General features: G+C 41.3%; 1 protein-coding gene across 5 annotated transcripts in view; it reads left to right on the top strand.

The window, feature by feature from the left end:
- AOPEP (aminopeptidase O (putative)) overlaps positions 1-21,199 on the top strand; it is a 205,405-nt gene extending 184,206 nt beyond the window's left edge. For all 5 annotated transcript variants that reach the window (XM_056324322.1, XM_056324321.1, XM_056324318.1 and 2 more), the window contains 3 exons: positions 14,412-14,498; positions 17,207-17,351; positions 20,332-21,199. In XM_056324322.1, coding sequence (XP_056180297.1) covers positions 14,412-14,498; positions 17,207-17,347 — 228 coding nt within the window. In that variant the 3' untranslated portion in view covers positions 17,348-17,351; positions 20,332-21,199. The remainder of the gene's footprint in view (positions 1-14,411; positions 14,499-17,206; positions 17,352-20,331) is intronic.
- The last annotated feature ends 1,354 nt before the right edge of the window (positions 21,200-22,553 follow it).

Raw genomic sequence — 22,553 nt, 5'->3', positions numbered from 1 at the left:
CAGAGATTAAATTCACTGATGTGAATTATTTGAATTGAGCATATCCAATATATCTTGAAACAACATTTTGAGAGCAGTGAAGGTTTCCGAAGTTGAAAGCCATTTTTCCATCACCTCCTCAGTGTCTTGAGCCCATTGTGGCTCAGACCTTGTCAGACAAGGAGGAGGTGATTGCGTGGAAGAATGATTGTGTCCTCAGTTTTCTCTTCATGTTCCCTATTTTCTTGCTGAGCTGCCTACTGCTACATAGCAAGATAGCTCATAGACAGGCTGCATATCCAGGATGTACCATGTCCTGCATCCAAGAGAAGCATTATAGAAGCTGGCTGCAGTTTGAAGACAACGAAGTCCAGCTGGAAGTTTGGCTGACTGAGGAGAGCTTGGATAAGTTACAAAGCAGCTACAGTTGCCATCAGACAGCACAGTAGGATAGTAGAATTGAAGGTGGATCTGGGGTTGTTTCTGTTTTGCTTCTTTCTCAGGTTGCCTTTTTATGCAGATATTTAATTTATTCAAATTCTAGCATCTGTCAGAACATGGAGAGTTGGTCTACATGGGAAGTTTCTGGTTGCTATTATTTTTTTAAGTCTGCCTAACCTTGATGACACCTCTTTTTATATGACTGTGGAAGCTTATCTTGTTTGAGCCTAGGCTGTTGAGGACTTTCTTTTAAAAAAAATTGGAATCTATTACTTACAACTATCTAAAGGCAACACTGGGAGCTCTGGATAACACTCAATCAATCTGTTAGCTTGAGAACCCTGTGATTACTTCCATTATTTCTGTTCTAACATTGTCATTCAGTCATGGAGAGGCCTGTAACGTGTGTGTGCACAAGATCACAGGACGGCCGAGTAGCCTGCAGAATAGTAAGGAAGGCACCAGGGAGAAGATCGCTAAGGCCATAGGAGAAGGGCAGTGGGTGACACTTTCAGTCCTATTTAAGACCATATTTTTTAAGGCAATATTTCTGCAAGTATGTTTTACTTGTTGCTGAATTATCTAAGACCTCATGATAGAATATAATGTGGATGAAGCAGAAAGATTTATGGTGTATTTCCCCAGGCTTTTCACCATAGAAGTAGCTTTTCTTTCTTTCCTACTGCAGGCATAGTTTTTTTGTAAAATACCTTGCCTGCACAGCATATGGAAAGTTGCTTTGTTAGTTTTCCTTGTATCAGCAAGTTGGCTGAAATGCTCTTCACTTACATAATGCTTTCCCTGTATTCAGGATCATAATGTGGTATATTTGGGGGAGAGAGGAGAGACTGTAACTGTTTCTGCAGAAAATGTGAGTAAAATGAGTTAAGATCATAATATTGTCAGTCGGGTGGGTGGCATAAAGTCATTCTCACACAACTACTTCATTGTGCATGAGGTCTGCTTATGAGACCGAGGCTATAAAGTGGTGGCATCTTATTTCACTGACAGAAATCCATTAATGCTAATACAAACCATATAAGGTGCCTGTTGTCCTAAAAGTGGTGAGAATTCTGTTTAGGACAAAATAACTTTGATTCACTGATCTTTCCTAGCCCATGAAAAGCTGGCAGATGTGGAAGTACAAATGAATTATTATGCAATATCTGTCCTGCCTCTTCCCATCAGATGGTGACTGCATTGAACTAGGCACATTCTCGCATTGCATTATTCAGCTGTCCTGCCGGTTGTGGCTGGGCATTGTTGGAAGGCATCCACATGGAACAGAGCTCTGTAGAGTACACTGTAAAACTGGGTGGGAAAAGGGGACTACCCAGAAAAGGTCAGCCCATGCCTACGGGCAGACAAGGCACTGAGGGAGCTTTCCTTTCAGCACAGCCACTGGGCTAGTTCTCCCTTGGGGCAGGGGTTCAGGAGCAGTCTCCAGCTTTTGAGTAAAATCAGCAATGTGTGGCAAATACCTTGACAGCCTTGCCAGTGCTTCTTGACCAGACTATGTAGCAACAGATAGGCACATTTCAGATAGTGGTGTTGCAGCCAAAGAGGGAGATCTACCATCCTTTTCCTTAACCTATGTCATTGTTCGTATGAACATCTATTCAATAGATGAAAAAGGTAACATCTTGAGCTGATGAGCATATTACAGGACATTACTTTCTTCAGAAGGTAGGGATAAGTGAATACAATAATATTTTTTTTCTGCAAACTAAAAATGGTTTCTCTATTTATTCCATATTTAAACATACAGCTTATTATTCAATTTCAAGCCAAGTCAGGAGATGCCTTATTTTTTATAGGAGAGCATGTTTTGCAGGACTTATATAGCTGCTGTAAAAATTTATCGCAGAGGCAAAGTAAATTTCACCTGACTTTTCCTTGCTTGATGTTGTATTCAGAGCATTATTATGGCACTAGAGATAGGTAAGATTACATTGAAAAAATTTTTATTTGCAATTGAATTGCAATTACTGATTCAGTATTTAGGAATTAGGAACTTAGAAAAAGCTCTGTAGAGCAATTAGCCCGCATGCCAGACTGGTTTCTGGAATAAATCAGATTTGATGTTTGTATACCCAACCGTTACTGAGGTGGTATGTTCATTAAATGAAAAAAAAAAGAAGATAGAGGAAACATGATTTTTTGTAAAGTAAAATCTCTGTACTATTATCAGCCTGATGCTTTTCACACTTATACTCACAGAAATAATTATCCCCCCCCCCCCCTTTTCTCCTGATACTTCCCCTGGCAAACACTAACAAAGAATATCTCTTTGTCCTAGAAAATCTTTCCCATTTTCACTAGTAAGGGGACTGCTTTCGGTGTACAGTAGACTTTCTCTGTCTCCTACAAAGTAAATTGTACTATTAAAAAGACTAGAGCAGCGGCCACTTGTCAAAAGGTCCTCTGTGATACTGATATGTTCGGAGTCTTCACCCTGCTCTATGTTCTTACTTGTGTTGCATCTAAATGCAGTTTGCAGGCTCTTTGGTGCAGATGGTATTGGTATTACTGCTGGTAAAGAGTTTTTCACAAGTGTGCACTCACAGGATTTGGGGTTTTTTTCACAATGAAAGGAGCTTTGGAAAGGGTAGCTTCTAGGAATATGGCACTCGATTTCCAAAGATGAGGCCCAAAATTCAGTGTGAGGCTAAGAAAATTGGAACAGGATGAGGGAAAAACATTTCCAGTAACAGCAGTGGGAGTCTTCCCCGGGACTGATTCTGGCTCATGTGTCCGTCATAACTGAGTGGATGTGTTGGGATGAATTAGTGATACGGACCAAAAGATAATCTCAAGTAGCTATCACTTGGGTTTGTTTTGTTGCTACATGCAAAGTATGGGAGCTTTCCCAGCCCATTAAGAATAGAAAAATCTGTCCATCAGCATTAGTTCTCCATAGGGCATGATCAGAGCACGAGATTTATGGAGCACTGGAAATAGCTTTGCACCAGTCAGCACTCCTCATCCTGCACCCCTCCAGGAGCCAACAGCAACATGTGCGTTCCAAGTGATCTCACTTGCTGCTGGGTGGCATTAACAAGAGTTTCCAAGGACCTGACCGGGGCCATTACCGGTACTGTTCACTTACCACCCGTTATTTTTCTAACTGGCTTTGGGACTTAGTTTCCTCCTTATCTGGCAGTACAGCAACTAAGCAAGACTTGGAGAGTGGGGGAGCTGATGGTAAGAGGGAACCAGTTATGGAATTGAGTTGGTTTGTGGGGTTTTTTTTACTGTTTATCCAAAGAATACATAGAGGAAGGAATTGGAGACAGTTCCTGCTTTTCTGTGTCCTATTGTCGAGACAGTTTAGTGGTGGAGTCCTCTGGGATTCTGAAATCAATCCCAAAGGTGTTCTGAATTGGGTGGAACTGCTTTATACAGTGTTATACGGTATTTCTTTGTAGGGCAATACAAACCTAGCACTGTAATAAAACCACCTGGCCTTGTCATGACATGTAAAAGGTTACTCTGTTTGCATATGTATGACAGCACCGACATAGCATCAGGATATCAAGGAGAATATGGTCTGAAAAATACAAACAAAAGCTCCTAGCTATCACCAGTAGGTTTTTTGTTCCATTATGAACCTGTAGGCATTTTTGTGCTTGTGTGGTGCATCCTCTTTGGTCTTGTTTGTTTTGTTTATTTAAATTCTGGGGAAAAAAATAATCTGAAAAAACTTTTTATTTAAAATGAACTGATTTTGAGGCTACATCCAAATAGCTCATCTAGTACTTCTTATTCCTATATAAAGGCTGCCTGCAGATGCAGGTTATGGCTGGATAGGAATACAGAGCTGGAAAAAATCTGCTATGCCATAACCCTGTGAGGTCTAAATAGTGCAAGAAACAGGACAATTCAAAGCTGCTAACCATAGCTGGTTCTGACATCATTACCTTAGCCACACAGATCTGGTCCCACCACTGAGTCACTGACTACACTGATTGGGTTAAAAGTCTGCTGTCCTCCTTTCAACTCTGTGCCATTTAAATACCTTTGGGGTTGCAGTGACCTGGAGAGGAGTTTTAAATTCCACATCGGGTAAGCATCATGCCGCTGCAAGGGAAACTGTGTTCTCAGGAGCAGGGCGTAAAAGAGAAGGTGACTCAAAAATCCGAAATACGGAGTAAAATCTAAATGTTCTCATTTCGGGAATGAGCATATTTCTTCTGAGTTTATAAAATCAGTGTATTATTTAAGAATTTTTGAGGGAGGTTGGTGAAAAGGGTTTGTGAGACTGATGTCAAAGGTCCTTGCCTTTAGAGTCAAAATCAAAAGATTAATTGTTCTGAAAATTGGAAACAAAGTTCCGAACTTTTCAAGATTGGAAGGATGTGAGCACAGGCTGGGCAGGCCGGCTGTGACCTAAGCTATGGAAAAGTCAAGCAGCCACATTGTTCATTGCCTGGAATATGAGTGTCATTTTCATACGGAGCATCATGTTCTGTCAATGACAGTATTCTTGCCTGGAAATCACAAATATTTGGATCACAGTCACTGTGGGAGACCGAAGATAAAAGCAAGATGCTTCTTTTGCCTCTAGTTACACGAGGGAGGAGATGGAAGTAGAGGAGTGGAGAGAGGGGCATAAGCAAAGGGGGATAGCTTACTGTTGCCTGGATACTTGCAGCAGCTTTTCCTTTTGCTGAACAGGAGTTATAATTTAATAATAATTGGTAACAGACGGTTAGCGTGCTTGATCTCAAACTCTTCAGAGTTGGATTTCTTCTTCAGATGTATGGGTGTTTATGCACTTTTTCCCAGTAAAATGCTTGGGTTTATAAGCCTGGCACGCTTATATGTGCATGTATAAATAGCTTGTGTCAAAATGCATGTACAAGCACTGTACGGGTAAAAATGCTAGGCAGACTCAGTCCAGAGACAGTCAGGAGGGACAGTGTGATGGGAAATATTTGAATCGTTTGCTGTGTTAATATATATAAAAAAAATTATGGTGATACCAGAGGTGTTCTGGCCGTTATTGTAGATGGTGTTTCAGTAGAGTGATGTTGCGGGGGTTGTATATGAGATGGAGAGGCAGTTGTGGTGATGCATTTTGGATAAGGTGTCAGTTAGGACATACACATATGCCCAAGCCAGTCTTACCTTGCTGAAGGTATGGGGCTTGTCCCAGCAGTGCTTCTTGGTGGAGGCAGCAGTATGAGGCTGTTTGTGCCTGAGGCTGGGACCTGGTCTTCCTTCCCCTCCCCCTGAGGTACCGGGTCTCCCAGCCCACTGCACCCAGTCCTTACTTGCCCACAGCCTGTGCCTTCACACACGCAGCTATCCTCACTGCAGCATCCAGCAGGGAGAAGGGACAAGTAGTGATGGAGGGCAGGCAGGAGCAAAGCCCCGGGAGCACCTCAGCAGCCCTCCAGCAGGGATGGGGAAAGTGCAGGCGATGTAGGGTTAGGTGCAGGTGCAGGGCTAGCACTGCGGGCAGCGGGTCTGGGACCCACCCTGTTCTGGTGAGGAGTCCCATGGAATGCCAGCACATCTCCCAGTGCTGAGGGCGCAGGGAGGTTTGCAGGGCAGTGCAAGTCTTTATTCTGTCACCAGCCAGGAAGCAGCCCTGCTCCTCAGAGCCAGCAGCACCACAGCAAAGCAAAGCTCAGCACACATCTCCAGTGAAACTGTTAAAAAGGCAGCCAATGACATCTTTCTGCCATCTCCATCTTGCTGCAGGCTGCAAACAGCACTAATACTGACATGCTGAACGGGCAATACTGAAAAGGCAGGGTGAAGGGGAAGCATTTGGTTCCAGTATAAATAGTGTACATTTTTAATTAAGACTTATTTTTAAAAGCCTTTGTTTTTCAAGTTAAGTGAGTTCGCGTGCTGTGTTAAACGTTTCCTTACCTCACATGCACTATGATATAGGAGCCCCTCCCCCAGCACGGAGATGGTGGCAGGCAAATGGGAACACAGTGAGAAAAGCCTTCGGGCATGGTGGGGATGCACTCTCCCAGCAGATGCTGAAACTGTCACACTACCTTGGTGCTGGTGGCCCTCTTCTCATTTAACTGTGCTGTAGGTCACTGTGCTGTCATCGCTTTGTCAGCCTGCTGTAAAAGAAAAATGAAAACTGGAGGCCAGTTCCTGTTGTGTGTCCATCTCCTGCTAGGCATGGCCAGGAGGGGCAGGCTAAGGAGCACTGAGATTACAGAATTAGTCGTCCTAACTGAGCCACTTATTCATAGTGACAGCTTTGACACCAGAAGAGAGACCCTGCCTGTGCCACCTTTGAAGAAGGATTAGACATGGCTTCTTAGTCACTTGCTTTTTCTGACTTCTTTTTGGAATTTTTTTTTCTCCCATCGCAGATGTCATTGATCACAGATGGGGCCCACATAGGGAGAACAGTGTCTGGTCTCTAATTGGGACCTTTCTGTTTGAGAACCTGAGGTGGGGGGGAAATGGCATTTGTCTTTTCCAAACAAGTCCTCAGTGTGTGCTTCATTGCAGGGAATGAATCTTGTCCTGAAATGCTGCCCTTTGGTCACTATGCCTTTCTGATCACAGAGCGCGGCGTGAATGCCCTCTGCTCTACTTGGACTTTCCTAGGCAGCATGTCTGGTGATTCCTGGGCTTCTGTGTGCTTAGGTAGGAAAGAGCCTCCGCACTGGTTGTGGATAAGCACGTTTTATTTGGAGGTGGAAGTGGAGTCATGTTTACAGTCTGTGGAAGCTGGGGAAAAGGAATCTGATCAGGTTGCTTCTAAGCAAGGCTGTGGTACTACAGAAACTTTTTTAACAGTAAGACTCAGCTGTGTTACATAGAACGGGGTGAATGCTGAAACAGGAGTGTGCAGCTGGAGGGGAGGGGAGAGGATGGGAAGGAAAAACATGCCTGTAAATCACTTTTATAAAGGTAAGAAGGTTCAAGCCTGCACCTGTTGCTACTCAAGGCTTGCACAGCAATATAAGCATGCTGCCTGACCTGCTGGCACGCTTGCGCAGTTACAGGTTCAGATGCTGCCAGTTGTGCCGAAGTCTGCCATTGACCAAACAAACAACATTTGTTTTTTAAAAGCTTGATTGTACAACACTTCTCTTTTCTGTCACTAAAGGGAAGCAGTTCCTGCATGAGCTCTACCCACGGTGCTCCGCCAGAGCTGTTGACTGGAGGAGGGAGAGGGAGGGCTTGCAAGTCCTTCTCCCCCATTGCCAGCACCCCTTATAGTGTGCAGTTGCTTGATCTATGCAGAAATACAAATTGGAAGGGGTAAAATGAATTAAGGAAATAGGATATTGCTACCAATATTACCAAAATGTAAAGTCTGGTAGTCTGCTAAAATTAGATTTTAAGTTGTTTTTCGATGACCAGTTCATACTCTGGGTTTTTAAGTATTTAGACCTCTATGTAGTTGTGCTCAAAATGACAATTAGCTCCTCACAAAAATTATTTTGATTAGCCAGCCCATTATTACCGTGGGGTTTTCTGAATGACTGTGCTACATTTTGCTGGGTTGTCTGTGACCCAAGATACTTATACTGTGGGATGCACAGAGGGAAAGGAGGTTGTCTGAGGTGGCAGGAATCGGCATGGGGCTGCCCTGTATAATCATGGGGTTCAGTGAGCTCGAATCATCCTTGGGTCCAGCTGCCCCTGTCCCCACTGGACAGCAGCTTGTTCCAGTACTCAAAATAAAATGCAGCATGAGTAAGGCTACCAAAAGCCATTTTTTAATTTGAAGTGTTATCATAATTTTGACTGTAGCTCTGGAAAATTAAGCAATTGGTACTGAGAAAGAGCATTGCATTGTAAGAAACAGCATTAATTGAACCTTGACACTATGAGGCTTTTGGGGAAAAAAGGTTGTCCTCAAAGGTGCCTGCTGCTGTGATGCTCTGTCGGGCCTGTGGTTTATTTGTCCCTGCAGTGTTGTCAGAGCAAGTGCTACAAGACCTGAGAGAGAACTTGGGCTATGAAAAGACCAGGAGTTTTTGGTCCAAAATACAAGTTCATTTAAGCTGTCAGACAGCTTCTTTGCTCGGTCTCCTGACAACCTCTTGGCATACACAGTAATCGCAATTACAGAATCCTTGTCAGAATGATGAATCCATTCTGATTGCATCCAGTAGGATTTTGGCTACTGCGGACAGTGTTTCAGATTGCCAGACTGATACTCAGTCATCACAGTTGTAACACGCATGGCTGTTTCTTTGCTCCCTCTGAGCTCTTCAGCATCCCTGAACATCTTACTTGGGTAAATGTTCATGAAATCAAATTTGCATGATAAAGCTTGCATACATTGTGGCATAAAAGATAGGAATGCCCATCTGAAATTCAGACAATATAGAATGAAAAGTCACTGACACAACCTGGCTGGTGTATTAAAGACTAATTATTTCAGCTAAGACTGAGGGAAAAAAATAAATCATTAAATGCACTGTAAAATCTGCAATTCTTAAACTGTACGTGTTCTGTGTTAAGCAATTGTAAAACCTGTTTTTTAGTCCAAGTATTGCCCTGTAACATGTGGCCATGTTCCTTAATTATTTAGGAAAATGATCTAATATTTTAATCTACTTCACATGTAGATAAGAAACTGGAGACAAATGCTTTCAGATGGAACAGCATTCCGGTGCTCTGGAGATACCAGCTTCCTTCTTGTTGATTAAAACTAATCTATAGTAGCATAGCTTGTTTATTTGAAGAAGTTTCTGTGTCTTTTTTCATCTACAAATTAGACAGAAGTCTGGTCTCTGAGACTCTTTAATTAACACTTAAGATTCAAGTTGTTCAATTCAATAGAGTCTGAACCTGTGTTTTATAAAGATCACATATGCCTCCTACCTTCAGTAAAGGTTCTGTTTTGTTGGACAATAGCTCTTTACTGTATTTCAAATTACCCAATTTTCTAAGATCTCTGTGTTGCTTTTGTTCAGTGATTTAGATTTGTTGTTTCATGGCGCCCTTTAAATTGGATCCAGCTATTAGCAAAATGTACTCATTTTCCGTGAAGCTAGTCTCCCATTCTGCAGACCAAAGGCTTAGTAAACTCTAGCTCCGCCCCCTCCGCCCCCCCTGCCCCATCATTTAATAAAGGCATGGTTTAAATTACTTGCTTTCTAAATCATGTTTGTAGACCTTGGAAGTAAAATATTTATTTTTTGCTTGCATGTGTATTATCGAAAACATGAGCAAGCTAGATCATTACAATCTACGATATGAAGCATTCTGTGAGGATGTTTGTTTTAGGCTTGTCCAATCATTTGTGTGGGGCAGGGGAGAATAATATGGATTACGCAAAGCAATTTATCACCTTGGTAAAAAAAATAATAATCACTTTAATTTAAGATGTGTTCAAAATAGTTTAAAAAATACTGTTTCTCAAGTGTGTCACTGGGAGCTTTTCTTTTGAATGTCGTTTATTTGATGCCTTAGATGGGCCTGGTCAGTCAGCTTCAAGCAGCATTTCCCAAAATGTCTTGGCCCAGGTTGCTAAAACAAAGGGACTGTCTTAGAGCTGGATTATTAGTGTATTTTATGTAAGTATTTATAATCTCATGCATAATTGTAAGTATTTATATAATCTCATGCAACAGCTTGCATTGTCTGAAAAGAGACTAAGACAGCATAATTTTGGGTTCTTGACATCTTCCATTGCCCTGTCAATGCAGGTAGTGTTTGAGTGGCAAATAATATTGTGCAATACTGTGTATTTTTCGTAAAATGAAATTAAAAGATAATATGAAACCACTGTAATTATTTGTGTAAGCTGCTGCTCCTAAATTTAGGACTGTCTGCTGTCTGACAAGCAGCATCCCTTCAAGACATTTCATCTAGGTGTTAGCCAATACTTAGATCTTGATGGGCTCGCTATTTATGAACATCTAAGAGCTGGTTTCCAAATGTCATATCTAAGACATTGAGTGTCTCCGTGTCTTCCTGCCACAGAACTTTGCCTCAAAAATGTACCACCAATACGGGTAGTGTCTTGCAAAACTCACAAGCCAGCAATCTTTGTTTAGCTTAAAAAGCCGGTAGTGGAGACATCCACACCAGCTGCAGAGGCAGGGTGGGAGGAAAGAACAATTTCCAGGTGATGAGGGGATCCATCCACGAGGAATCTGAGGTCCCAGCAGACCTCCATCACCCGCCTCAGCCACCTCTACCCATCCTCAGGGGTACCAGCCATCAGTCACAGGCTCGGAAGGACAGCTCTCAGCCTGGTATCGGAGGCTGAGAAAGTAAGTTGTGTTTCCAACTCTGGCACGTGGGTCCTTGCAGCTCCCGAACCACTAAGAGTGCGAGTGGGTAGGTGGGTGGTTGCAAGTGTTGCTTCAGATCCAGACGAAGTCATATGTGCTTTCTGCCAGCAATAACAGGAAGGATTGCTGTAAATTACTTTTCAAGTTTAGTTTATATTGTTTATGGTGTAACCAGCCAAAGTGACGTGTAGTGTACATCTCTGAACCATGCAGAATAGCACAGAGAAACGTGCAGAGAGAAAATCGGGAGAGGACTAATGAATTCTTATTTTTGCCACTGAGTATTTGCTCCTGGGAGGAACGGAAAAGCCAAGAAGAACATACACAGGATGCGGTGTGGTTAGCTCAGTCCTACCACAAGCTACTTAGTTTTCAAAATTTCCTTTCAAGACTGATTTGTTAAGAGTGCCTGTTCACATGACTCATTCATTAGGCTGTGAAGCTGTGGGGCCCATTTTACTTTTCCTGCTCTGAGCATTGGTGGAGACGTTGAAAACGGATTTTTTTTTTTCCATCCTTCTCTTATGTGAGTAAAATTATCATGTTTGTGGTATCAGCCGAGGGCATGGATTGCACTACAAAAATCACTTCCTTACAGTGTGAGTATCTGAGAAACGACTGCATGTGCTGTGGCTGCAGTAGCTGCAGTTCATGTTACCTGGCCGTCTACACACCATGCAGCATGGGGGGTAGGGGGGCAGGGGAGTAACCAATATGTATGTTGAGTCCAAGTGGTGGTGAAGATTTCAGCAGATTTTTGTGCAGGTCACCCCCTGCCCCTCTTGCACTTGGAGGCAGCCTCGGTTTCTGTGTTCTCCTTACTGGGGTCCTGTATAAGACAGGGGAGAGCTGGCAGGGCCAGCTAGCTGTGCTGGTTTCAGAAGTGTTTCAGCGGTGACCGGTTCTCCCGCAGTTTGCCCATGAGAGCGTTTGGGGCTTTTGGAAAACAGGAGGCAAACTTGTAATCTGAGGATAACAGACGTGCTGCTCCTGCCCCAACTGGCAAAGCGCCAGCATTTCAGATGTGGAAGTGTGCCAGGATTTGTACTTACCCTGGGAAAGAAAAGGGAAAAAGCAAAAGAGAGAAAGAAAAGCGTGTGCTGTCCCAGATCTCCCTCATTACATAAATATTTTTCTTTTAAACTAGTTGAAAGGAGGTTGATTGCTAAGAATAGGAGACCTATGGAGGAAGGAACAACTAAAGGGAAAGGCACAGCTTAATTGTTCTGTGTTTTCCAAAGCCATTGGGATTCAGATGATCAGGCCATGATACAAATGTAAGGCATACATACATGACATGAGTATGTGAGGAAGTAGGACGACACGAACACCTTTACAGAGAGAGCTTCTGTTCTGCTCTCCATGCAGCTATTATGGTTGCACCTGGAAAGGTGTGTTGGGGACAAGCTGCTCCTTATCAAAAGTACTCAGAAATTCAGGCCCTAAAGTCTTGTCATCTTCTCCTTTAGGATCCATAAATATTTTAATAACTGCAGGGGAGAAACCAGCTTCACTGGGAGGTATGAAGAGGGCTCCATCCCAGACTACTTTATAATCTCCTGTTGAAATACTCCCTCCGAAGGCACATTTGAGACCTTGAGCAGACACAGAAACTGGACTTGATTGCTTCACACACTGAAGTGCTGTAATTTCTGGATCATGAGATGCAGAAGAGCAGTGAGCACAGGAGAGGACCACAGTCCCTTTCTCCTCGCATTTCTCATACATGCTGTGAAAATACAGAAGGACTTATTTTTTTTAAAATATATGACAGAAGGTGCAGAATGAAGTATATCAGATGAAGATATAAAACCTTTTAAATCTGTTTATAATTCTGCTGGGTTAACTCACCCTACAGATGAGAGTGGTGTGTGCTTAATTTTTGAGCCTTGAAGGTTTGATCCAGGCATGGAGCTACTCAATACTATGAGAAACATCCTGTAACAAAGCCGGATTGCCTGGGAAGATTTACTGGTGAAACATTTAGTGTCTCCAGGGAGGAGCAGCAGCTGGGTAGGGTTTTGAAGGTCTACATTATGGATATGGGCATCTACAGCAAAGTGAGTTGAATCTTGGAAAGCTATTTACTTTTGTAGATTTAGCTCTGGTTCTGCTTTCAGGAATCTTAACAGCCGGTATTGTGTCGGCAAGAAGCTTTAAGCTTTCATTCCCTACCATGCAGTGCACCATAACTGTTCAGTATCCTGCATGCTGTGAGTGCAAACTCCACTCGGCCACAAAACCCCTCAGCATTTTATTTCATTCATAAGCTGTGTTCAACCTATTTCTGTAAGAGGTGAGCTGGAAAGAGATACCAGTACCCAAAAAGGACTCCTCCAGGATCTGTGAACATTTATCACTTGTTAATTATGCTAATAGAATTAACATCTAATTATGTAAGCCTATGAATTTTTTTTCTGAGATACAAAGCTGGCAAGGAGTAGGACGACAAGAGAAGTATTTCTAAATACCCGATTTCCCAAAGCAACAATATACTTAAGTGTGGCTTTCCCCCCAACTCCCTTTCTGGCTTCCATTCTCAACGTTATCAGCAAATCTATCATTCAGGAAAAGGTTCACGTTCATTTACTTGATACAAGCACAGTTTGGACTCAGTTTTGAAAAACACTAGAACTGCTAACATTTTACTCTTATTATGAAAGGTAATTGTTATTTTAGGTGCCTTGTCTTTTTGAGAGATGCTGAGAGCAAGGCTGAAACCAAAGGATTGGGATGTTTTTATTGCACTTAACTGTTTTCCTCTCAGAACAGTGCTGAGCCACTAATGGAATATAAAATTTAGGCTGATCAGTGCCTACAACTGAGGAAGCTTTGCTGGAGAGTAGGATGACATTTATGCCACAAGAGTGGCTAAGAACAAAGTCAGAAATTTAAACAAACAAAAACTAATCACCAAAAAACCCCACAAACCAAAAAACCAACCACATATAATTCATGTTCACACTGTTTCAACAAAAATGTTTCAACTGTGATTTGCTTAGAAATTTCCATACTTTTTATTACAGTATGTTAATAACTGGTTTTGTCAATGTGCGTTTGGTAGAACAGCCCAGCTTTTTAAGTGTAGATGGATTTTAAATGCTTTGCAAGGTGCTGAAGTTCTATTACTGGGAAAGATAACAGTGGCAAAACTTGTTTCATTTAACTGAAAGCACCCTGTTTCATGGTTTTATATCTAACTTTTATCCTTTTTGGCATGGATTTAATATTGGTACAGAATTATATTTAAGCCTTTTTGTCACTTGGATTGTGCACTTACATAGGGGACATTATCAATTATATTTTGTGGCTCTTCCAGATGTTTGCAGTGCTAATTTTCTTTCCCTGCCCACTTCTAACAGGATTAAAAAAAAAAACAACAAACAAACAAACAAACCTCTAGCATAACTTAAAGGGAAAAAAAGCCAAGGCTGGAAACAATGGAGGTGAAGATGCTGCAGATCTGTGCTTGCGTCTGGGTTAGTTTACTAACATGGAACCAGGAGTTTATCTTCAGGCATCTGGGTTTCTGAAGCCTGGACTCACGTGCACAGAGCGCTGCAACTCTGCCCAGCCAACCAGCTAGTTTCAAAGAGGCACCTGCTGGGCCGCTGGGGAAAAAAAAACCCAACCCACCAAAAACCCCAAACCCAACAACAACAACGATAAACCCAGACTGGTTAGAGATGTATTGTTTATCAACACATATACCCAATATAGTTTCTTTTTTTTTCTCTTTTCTTTCCAAAGGTTCGTCATCGGTGGTGTGAGCTTGTTGTTAAACACAAGTACGTGTCGGGGTATGGAGATGTTGAGAAATTTCTCAGAGAAGATCAGGTCAGTTACATTTAATTAGTGTTTTCGAAATAGCTAACTTTTGTACACCCTTAGTGCAAAATTTAAAAATGTTTTAAATACATTTTCTTGCTGCTGTTTATTAGAAACTTGAATGTGTATTCAGGTTTTGCCTCTTTTGCCCCTTAGATATTGTAGTGCAAGGAAGCCACCTAGGGGTATTCAATATCACCTAAGAATGCTAATCTGGTAAGTGATGAAATAGGGTATATTTCCTCCTCTCTGCTTTTATGCAAGCCAGAGGTAGCAGTGATGCTAGGAAGATAGTGCTCAGCATTGGCTCCTTTTGCAGGATGACAAAGGTAAGTCTAGCTGTGAATGTTAACACATGTGCAGTCAGCGCTGCTGTGAGTTCAGTTTTCAAGACAGTGTCCAGAAGGAGAAGCATAGCACAGTGAACCCAGAGAATGCAGGCCTCTCCATGGTTAGGGAAGTGCTACCAGAAGATTTGAAGGTGTTAAAGGCTGGCCATACATGACGTCTTTACTATGGATTTATATTTAGGCCATTATGAACTTAGAATTCTAATTGTACCTCTGTGTTGTTCCTTCTATTTCACTTTTATTTATTTTTTATTCACCATGAACTCTATAAAATCAAGAGATTCACTGCCTAGGATGACTGTTATATTTTTAAAATGTATGTAAAGAGAAGAAAATGTTGCAAGATATGTCAAAGTCTACACAAGAGATTAATATCTTTACCTTTTATGATGACAATGAACAAAGCCATTTACAGCCAATGAGACTTCTGTGCTTTCAGGCAAATACATTTTTTCACAACAGCACAGTAAAATTATTGCAATCTCTTGCACTCTTTCTTCCAGCTCTGAAGTATACCTCCTATTTATATCTCAGCCAATAAACAGGCCCCAGACTTGCTGGCAAGCTCTTTATTTAAAAAACAAATCAAAACAAAAACCCCAACAACATAAACCAATGTTAATTATGAAACTAAGGAGTTATATATATATATTTATGCATATTTTTCATGCTATGAAAGGATGGACATAACCACTAGCAGAAGCTGGGGTGGGGGGCGGGTGGGACAGATAATCCTTGAGTTTGTAAAACCAAACGTATTGAATTGTGTTATGTTTGGAACAGATTTTATGCCAAATAAAGATCAACATTTTGTACAGCTCAGGGAAATACTTTTTGCAACATTTTTTAATGTAATCTCCAATATCTTTTATTTCATTTACTCCAACAGTACATACAGTTTATGGCACAGCCATCTTATGGAGTGATTACAACTCAAATCAGAGCAGTTGCACATCCTTACTGACCATGACAGACCTGGCTTTTTTTAAGGTCTGGGAAAAAATGACCCATGTGACTATTTAAATCCTTTTCAGGTTTCCAAAAACCCAGTGTGTTTGCTGCATGTTAATGTTTAGACTTGGGGGAAAATTATTAACACGGGCTAGAGAAGGTACTTCCTCTTCATAACAAAATCCCAACATTTTGAAATTCTCTATGAAAGCAACTGGAGCCCAACTCCAAGGCTGTGTGCATGCCTGGTGTGGCTGCTAGACCCTGGTGCAGCTGCAAACTGCAGGAATCTGAGTTCTTGGGTCTCTGGATGTCAGAGAGCATGCTTGGGGGATTGGCAAGGAGTCTGGCAGGTTTCTGCTGCTCTGGGATTTTTTCATTTAATTTCAGTCTTCATTAAACTTTAATTTCCCTTCTTGTTGAAGCCTTTTTTTTTTTTTTTTTTTTTTTTTTTTTTTTAAGGCTTACCACCCAATGCTAGAAATTGTGAGGAAGAATATTAAAATTTGTGGGGTTTTAATGCTATACAAATTTTTACTCTCCTGCAACTGTCCAAACATTAAGTACAACCATAAAAGTCAGTGTGCTAAATCGCTAATATTTTGTCACGTGTATAATCCTATTTTGGTAAGTGCAGCTTAACACTTACTGAATTCCTGTAATTAGGTGAAAAAACTGTCTTATCAGAAAAAAATGGCAATCCCCAATGTTTTCTGTCAAGTTAGCCAGTGCTTTGCTACCTGCCATCACAGGGGCCGAGATCTCACCCCTCAGGTGCCCCATTATCTTTCTTGATAGCTGCTATGCCCAGAATAAGTAATTAGGAAAACCCTGCCTTCTTACCAAACCAGAGTTTATGCATGTTCAGCTGTATCTCAGGTGTTAAAGGTCTGAAATACAGACCTGGCTGCATTTGGTTGATGTCCAGTTGCAGATTTGCTAAATGGGAATTTTAGAGTGGACTCTTTTGGTTGATGTCTTTATCATATTCATATGTCTGTATGTAAACATCCCAACTGGAAAGAAAATGTGTATCCTGTTGAAGAAGGGACAAGCTGTTTTCTTAAGGGGCATTTGGAAGTATTTCAGGTAGTGGATAAAAAAAAACAGGTTTCAACTTGAAAAGTGGCAAGAAAAATGGAGTGAGACAGCATCTTCTTGTCATGACACAACATACACCTCTTATATTCTGTTCTTACACACTCAATGCACCATATAGACAACCATCCTTAGGCTAATGAGAACCAAAGAAAACTACTTTTGGGGGAGGAAGGGTTCCAGAGTATATGGCATTTTCTGTGTTTTGAATTGTCTTTTTTGTTGTTATTGTTTATAATTAAATGAATACTAGGAGTTTGGGTAACTAGTTGTTACTGGCGGGTGATGCAATGCCTGTGCTTTATGTTCCTCTTTCAGGCAATGGGTGTGTACCTGTATGGTGAACTGATGCTGAATGAAGATGTGAAGCAACAAGAACTTGCACATAAATGCTTTGCTGCAGCGCAAGAACATATGGATACATCTGCAGCCAAAGTGGTGGCAGAGATGCTGTTCTGAATAGGTGATTTTTCTTTTTTAAATTAAACACCCTGATTTTACCTTATGCAGAAGGAATATGCAGAGCTCACTCAAAACAGTAAACTTTGGTGTGCTATACAGCTTGTGGCTGCTTAGCTCAAGCAGTAATTCTTCTTGTTAACTATCTTGCTGCTTCCCCCCCCCCCCCCCCCCCCCCCCCCTTTCTTTTTTTAAGCCCAGCTGCTGGAGCAGTGAGTTAGGTACGTGTAGGCACTAGCTGGAGAGCATGGAGCATGGCTTTGTTGTAAACTTTGTAATGGACTGTACAAGAGACAAATGTAAGTCCAAATGGCCAGCAAAAGGCCAGGCTCCACCTGCAGTTGTTTCCCATTCTGTATTCTTAAATCTGCTCCCAGAAATTGCAATTTCGCAGGGAGTATTCCTGTTTAACGAAGCTGTGTGATGACTTGATAGGCAGCACAGTAAGAATCTGAGCCCACAGTGGAGGTATGAAGCTGTGCACTTGGAAGCAAATCAGAATCATGTGAGAACAAACTGCTAATTTAAATGTTTTTGGGTTAAATGCAGTGAGGTCTTTGAAGACGGATCTTGACATTAAAAAAGTAGCCTTAACATGAAGAAGCTCTTTAATATCATGCTGAATCTAGCTTGTTTCTGAAATTAATGGGGAGGAATCACCAGAGAAAAAACAGAATTTCAAGAAATATTCATGAAACAGAGATTGTTGCAGGCTATAAACTGGTAATTTGAAAAGATATTCTCCATGGCTTAGTCTGTTTAAGTCACCAGAGGTAACCTTACAGTGTCCGTACATGCATGTTTAACACATAGACAATTAGGATTGGTATGAAGATCTCTTCCCGCACAGCATACCTCAGATTTTTGCTTAATGATATAACTCATCTGACAGACTGATTGCAAACTTTATAGTCCATTTGTGGTATCAAAATTCAGATATCTAATTCAGCACAATCATCATTTTCTAATTGGTACCGAGCAGAAATCTTAAATTTCTTCTGGTCAGGCCTGTACATGTAGCAGTACTTGACAGTGATAGTACTTGATAGTTTAATTTGTGGTGGCTACTTTCTTTACATGAAATACAGCAGATTATAGATACCACAAAAGCAAGTTTGTTTACAAACAGCCATGTTGTTCTTCTGTATAAACAAGAAGTATGCCTGCCAAGAAGACTATTTGGGAAAGGTGGATCAGACTGTAGAGTGCCAGGATACCAGTTATATGGTAGGAGGGCCACCTTCTGAAACAGATAGGGCTAAGAGACTTGCTTGTGCACTCCCAGTTATTGAGGACCCACAGGAATTCAAGTTACATTCAACAAGTTTTCATCTGGTAGATGCCTTCAAGTATCTGAAGTTCAGAAACCCAGAAACATGGAGATGCAGTTTGTTCTGGTACTACTGTACTAGGAGCTGCCTTCCTGTAGTTCCTCCAGTAGTAAAATAATCATAAAAATTCCTACCAGCTTCTGGTGGCGAGTATCTAGCACAGGAAAATTGCATGGTATGTATGTGTTAGCAGTAGTCTAGAATTGCCCCTTTGACTTTTCAGACAAAGAAAGACTAGAAGTGCATGGTGAGCTGTAACATAAAATGTACAGATACTGTTAAGAGTACAACACTCTGTGTGACTGCACAGCTTTCTTTCAGTGTTGTGGCTGTTTGGGTTCCTGGCATGATGATTTGTGACTTAAGATTAAAATCACATTGCCAGGGATTACCACACAGCCGTGACCGCAGCTGCTAGTATGAAACTCACCATAACTATCCAGTCCGTGGTGCACAGTTTGGAATCCTCTCCGTCCATGAAACAAAAAAAAAAAAAAAAAAAAAAGAGGAAAGCAGCAGACACATCGTGGAAGAACCTCCTCCAATAATTAGCTGTTCCGAGACAGACACCTCTCTGGTGAGGTGCAGAGCTTAGCTGATTGGTGAACAGTGATTGTTTCCCTCTTTGTTCACAGTGGCTAAGTTCTGCACCTGAAGAGAAGGGGAGAGGAGACTTTGCTTAATGTCAGCCTCCGTAGGGCAGAGGGCATTTGCTGGCTGAGGTACCTTGCTGCTGAACAGGCAGTTTTACAATGGACGCGCATGTGTGAGATGCAGTATATCAAGGATAAGAGGCAGAGGTGGCTTGGGGAGGACCAAAGACTCTTGGTTCTAGCTGAGGATAAGTGCTCCTTAAATTCTTGGTCTGACTGCAAACATAAGGCATCACCTACAGTAATTTGGTTACCACTCTTTCCTAAAGGTTAGAGGAAATAAATGTTTGTGACTTCGAACTGGAATCACCTATAAAGCTTTGTTTTGTAGTCTTCTCTTTAATGGATGCTGTCATGATCTCTCTGCAGCTGTAGCTTAGCACTCTGTCGTTCGCAGGAAATGGTGGCAGCTCCAGTCAGAAACAACTTAACGGCTCCAGCTCTTGTTCCAGGCTGTTGATGGACTCGTCCTCCAGTGCCTACTGAGCTGATATCAGTTCTGATTTTACACACTGGCTCAGTTCAGCAGGAACAGGAGTCGAGCCCTAGAGCAAAAATCCAGATGTACCTTTGAGAAATGTTCTTACTGTTTTCTCTGAAAAAACAAGTTAGTATAAATTACGATGTCCTGATGTTAAACACTAAGCGGCCTAAGGTGGAAAAGCTACCTCAGTACTGTTTAGAGAACTGTTGGCTTAAGACAAGAAGGTATGTGGATATGTAGCACATCACACAGTATTGCTCTGGTAACTGACCTCCAGCGTTATTTTCAGAGTAACCTGCTAACAGTGAAGAGAATGTGCCTGCAATGTAGATCTTCCCTGTCTTCTTCAGACATTGTTGTGGTAGCTCTAGAAATCATTGTTAACTCTGTAACCATAGTTATGCTTTACCAGTACCATAAAAAATAACTCCATTTGGAAAGCTGGGGCAATCGTGAATCCACAGATGTGCCTTTATCGTGACCAAGTGATAACTTTTACTGCTGTTTCTGTTGCAGGAAAGATCACAGAGAAACTCTTAACATACCTCCTCCTAAACCCTGATGATACTAGGATTTCATTGACCCAAGACATCAAGGGAAGGATTATGTGACTGCTAACACAATTAGCTGACAGAAACATTTACCTCTCAGTATTTATGAGTTCCAGAGGCTCACTGTAACCAAAAATGCACATGCAAAACAAACTACACACAGCCCCACACACACCCACACCCACACACCCCCCACCACCCCACACCCCCCGTTACTGTGGCTTTAGGTAGTTCTGTAATACAAGAAATTTGGAGTTTATCCCTGTTCTTGATACAATCATTCCAGTTTGCATAGGCCAAGGACTCTTGATTTGAACAAATTTATGCACTCCAGTAATGTGGCCAACATTAATAATCTCTGAAATTCAGTGAAGCTGTTTTCTGTACTTAAAATTTTGTTTGTAACTTCTATGCGAAGTTAAAATCTAGCATAAAATTAGCAGGAGCTGGGGTGGGGCTGGGGACGTTAATTGCAAACTGAAATAATCTGCGAAAAGCAACCAGCTGTGATCCTGGTGATGGGATGGGACTGAAGGAAAACCAAAGATCAGCATTCTCTCTCTGTGTTGTTTAGGTTAACTTTTACCTGAAGTGTGAGGTCTTCCATTTTGTGAAAATGTCTTCCATACCCCTGTGCTGCTTCTTTTGCGCAGTGATTTATCAAGCATAGCTCCTCCTTCCTAGGAACTTACTGCTCCACTGATCAGAAGACATCTTAATTGTTCCTCTCAGAGAGTAAGAATTTAAAATACATAAATCTGTGAACATGTTTACTTTGTACACTACTGTTTTACATCAAATACGCTTGTAAAAATAAATACTTTTTTCAAGTATGTGTAGTCTTTCCATTGCACAGTGGTTCAACATTAATTTATAAAATTAGGGGGTAAAATGACCCCATTTCTGCTTTTGCAGTAGGAGAGAATCAGCGGAAAGTCATTATTAGTGGATATTAACAAGAAAAAATAAATGTGGCAATTAATATCTTTTTTTAAGTCCTTGTGCCCAGAATCTAAAGTAAGAGCCTCCCTCAACAGCGGCTTTGGTCCAAAGAGTACAGTTTCTCTTTACCTCACTACCTTTTCTGACCACCCCCTGTCTGCCCCCCACAGTGTCAATACCAGAATTAGGGACACTCAGCAACTTCTTTCAAATGCAGCAAGAGTTAGGAAATTGTCCAAAAAAATGCTGAGATGCCACAGTGACTTCTAATGTAGTTAGACTCACAGATGTAGTTATTAAAGGATCCTGTTCACAACAGAGTTATGCTTCATTTCACAGGTTTTCTTGCAAAGGCCAGAAATGGAAACCAGTTTGCTTTTTGCCTTTTCCTTTTTGTAAGGGAAAGAACCTGGAGCTGGATAATGTTCTTGCACAAGATGCCCAGAAATTTAATACGTTGTAAGCCTGTTCATAGCCAGTACTGTTAAAATTACATGGCAGGTAAGACACTCCATACATTTGCAAAGATCATCAGATTTTTGTTCTTTCAAAACAATCAACTTTTCTTACCTTTTTTCCAATACTGAGCACAGCAGTTGTTTATTTTGCTTGCTACAGCTGTTCCAGTCTGTCTCGGCAGTATTAACATGAGCATGAACGTGAACGATGATTTCCCTCACAACTTTGTGATCTATCATGCATTGTAGCAACTGAGAAAATAAAATACCAACACAAAAGAGTGTAAAAAAATAGCAAAGAGGTGGTAACCCTGGCCCTGTAACTGGACTTCTGAGGCTTTTGTTGATAATCCATTACTAGGTAGAGGGAGGCTCCAGATTAAGAAGGAAGCTTCAGATACTCACTGTCACCATAACTCATCAGAAGTAAGAGAGAACAGGAGACCTCTGTATGATATAGTAGCTTCCTTAACAATGTAAGCATTACCATTAATTTTAAACCCTGAATCATGTAAAAGGCTCTGGGAGTGAACCATAAAAAGTGTCATTTAATTATTTAGGTAAGCTTTTAACAGGCCCCATGGGGAGCTTAGTAGAATAAAACAAAACCAACGTTACTGGGTATTTTACTCAAGATTTCCTAAGATGGGTGTTTCCATACTAATTTCCTGAGAGGAAGAAGTTGTCAATTCTAATTATAGTAAATAAAAGCAAACAACAAAAAAGTCTATTTCCAAACTTACTGTAACTAAAATCACTACTGCAAGTGATGGTTTATCAAATGGTT

This window comes from Falco biarmicus, chromosome Z (assembly GCF_023638135.1).
Source record: "Falco biarmicus isolate bFalBia1 chromosome Z, bFalBia1.pri, whole genome shotgun sequence".
NCBI classification, from domain to species: domain Eukaryota; kingdom Metazoa; phylum Chordata; class Aves; order Falconiformes; family Falconidae; genus Falco; species Falco biarmicus.
The sequence above is the reverse complement of the archived record's forward strand: the minus strand, read 5'-3'. Positions and strand labels throughout refer to the sequence as shown.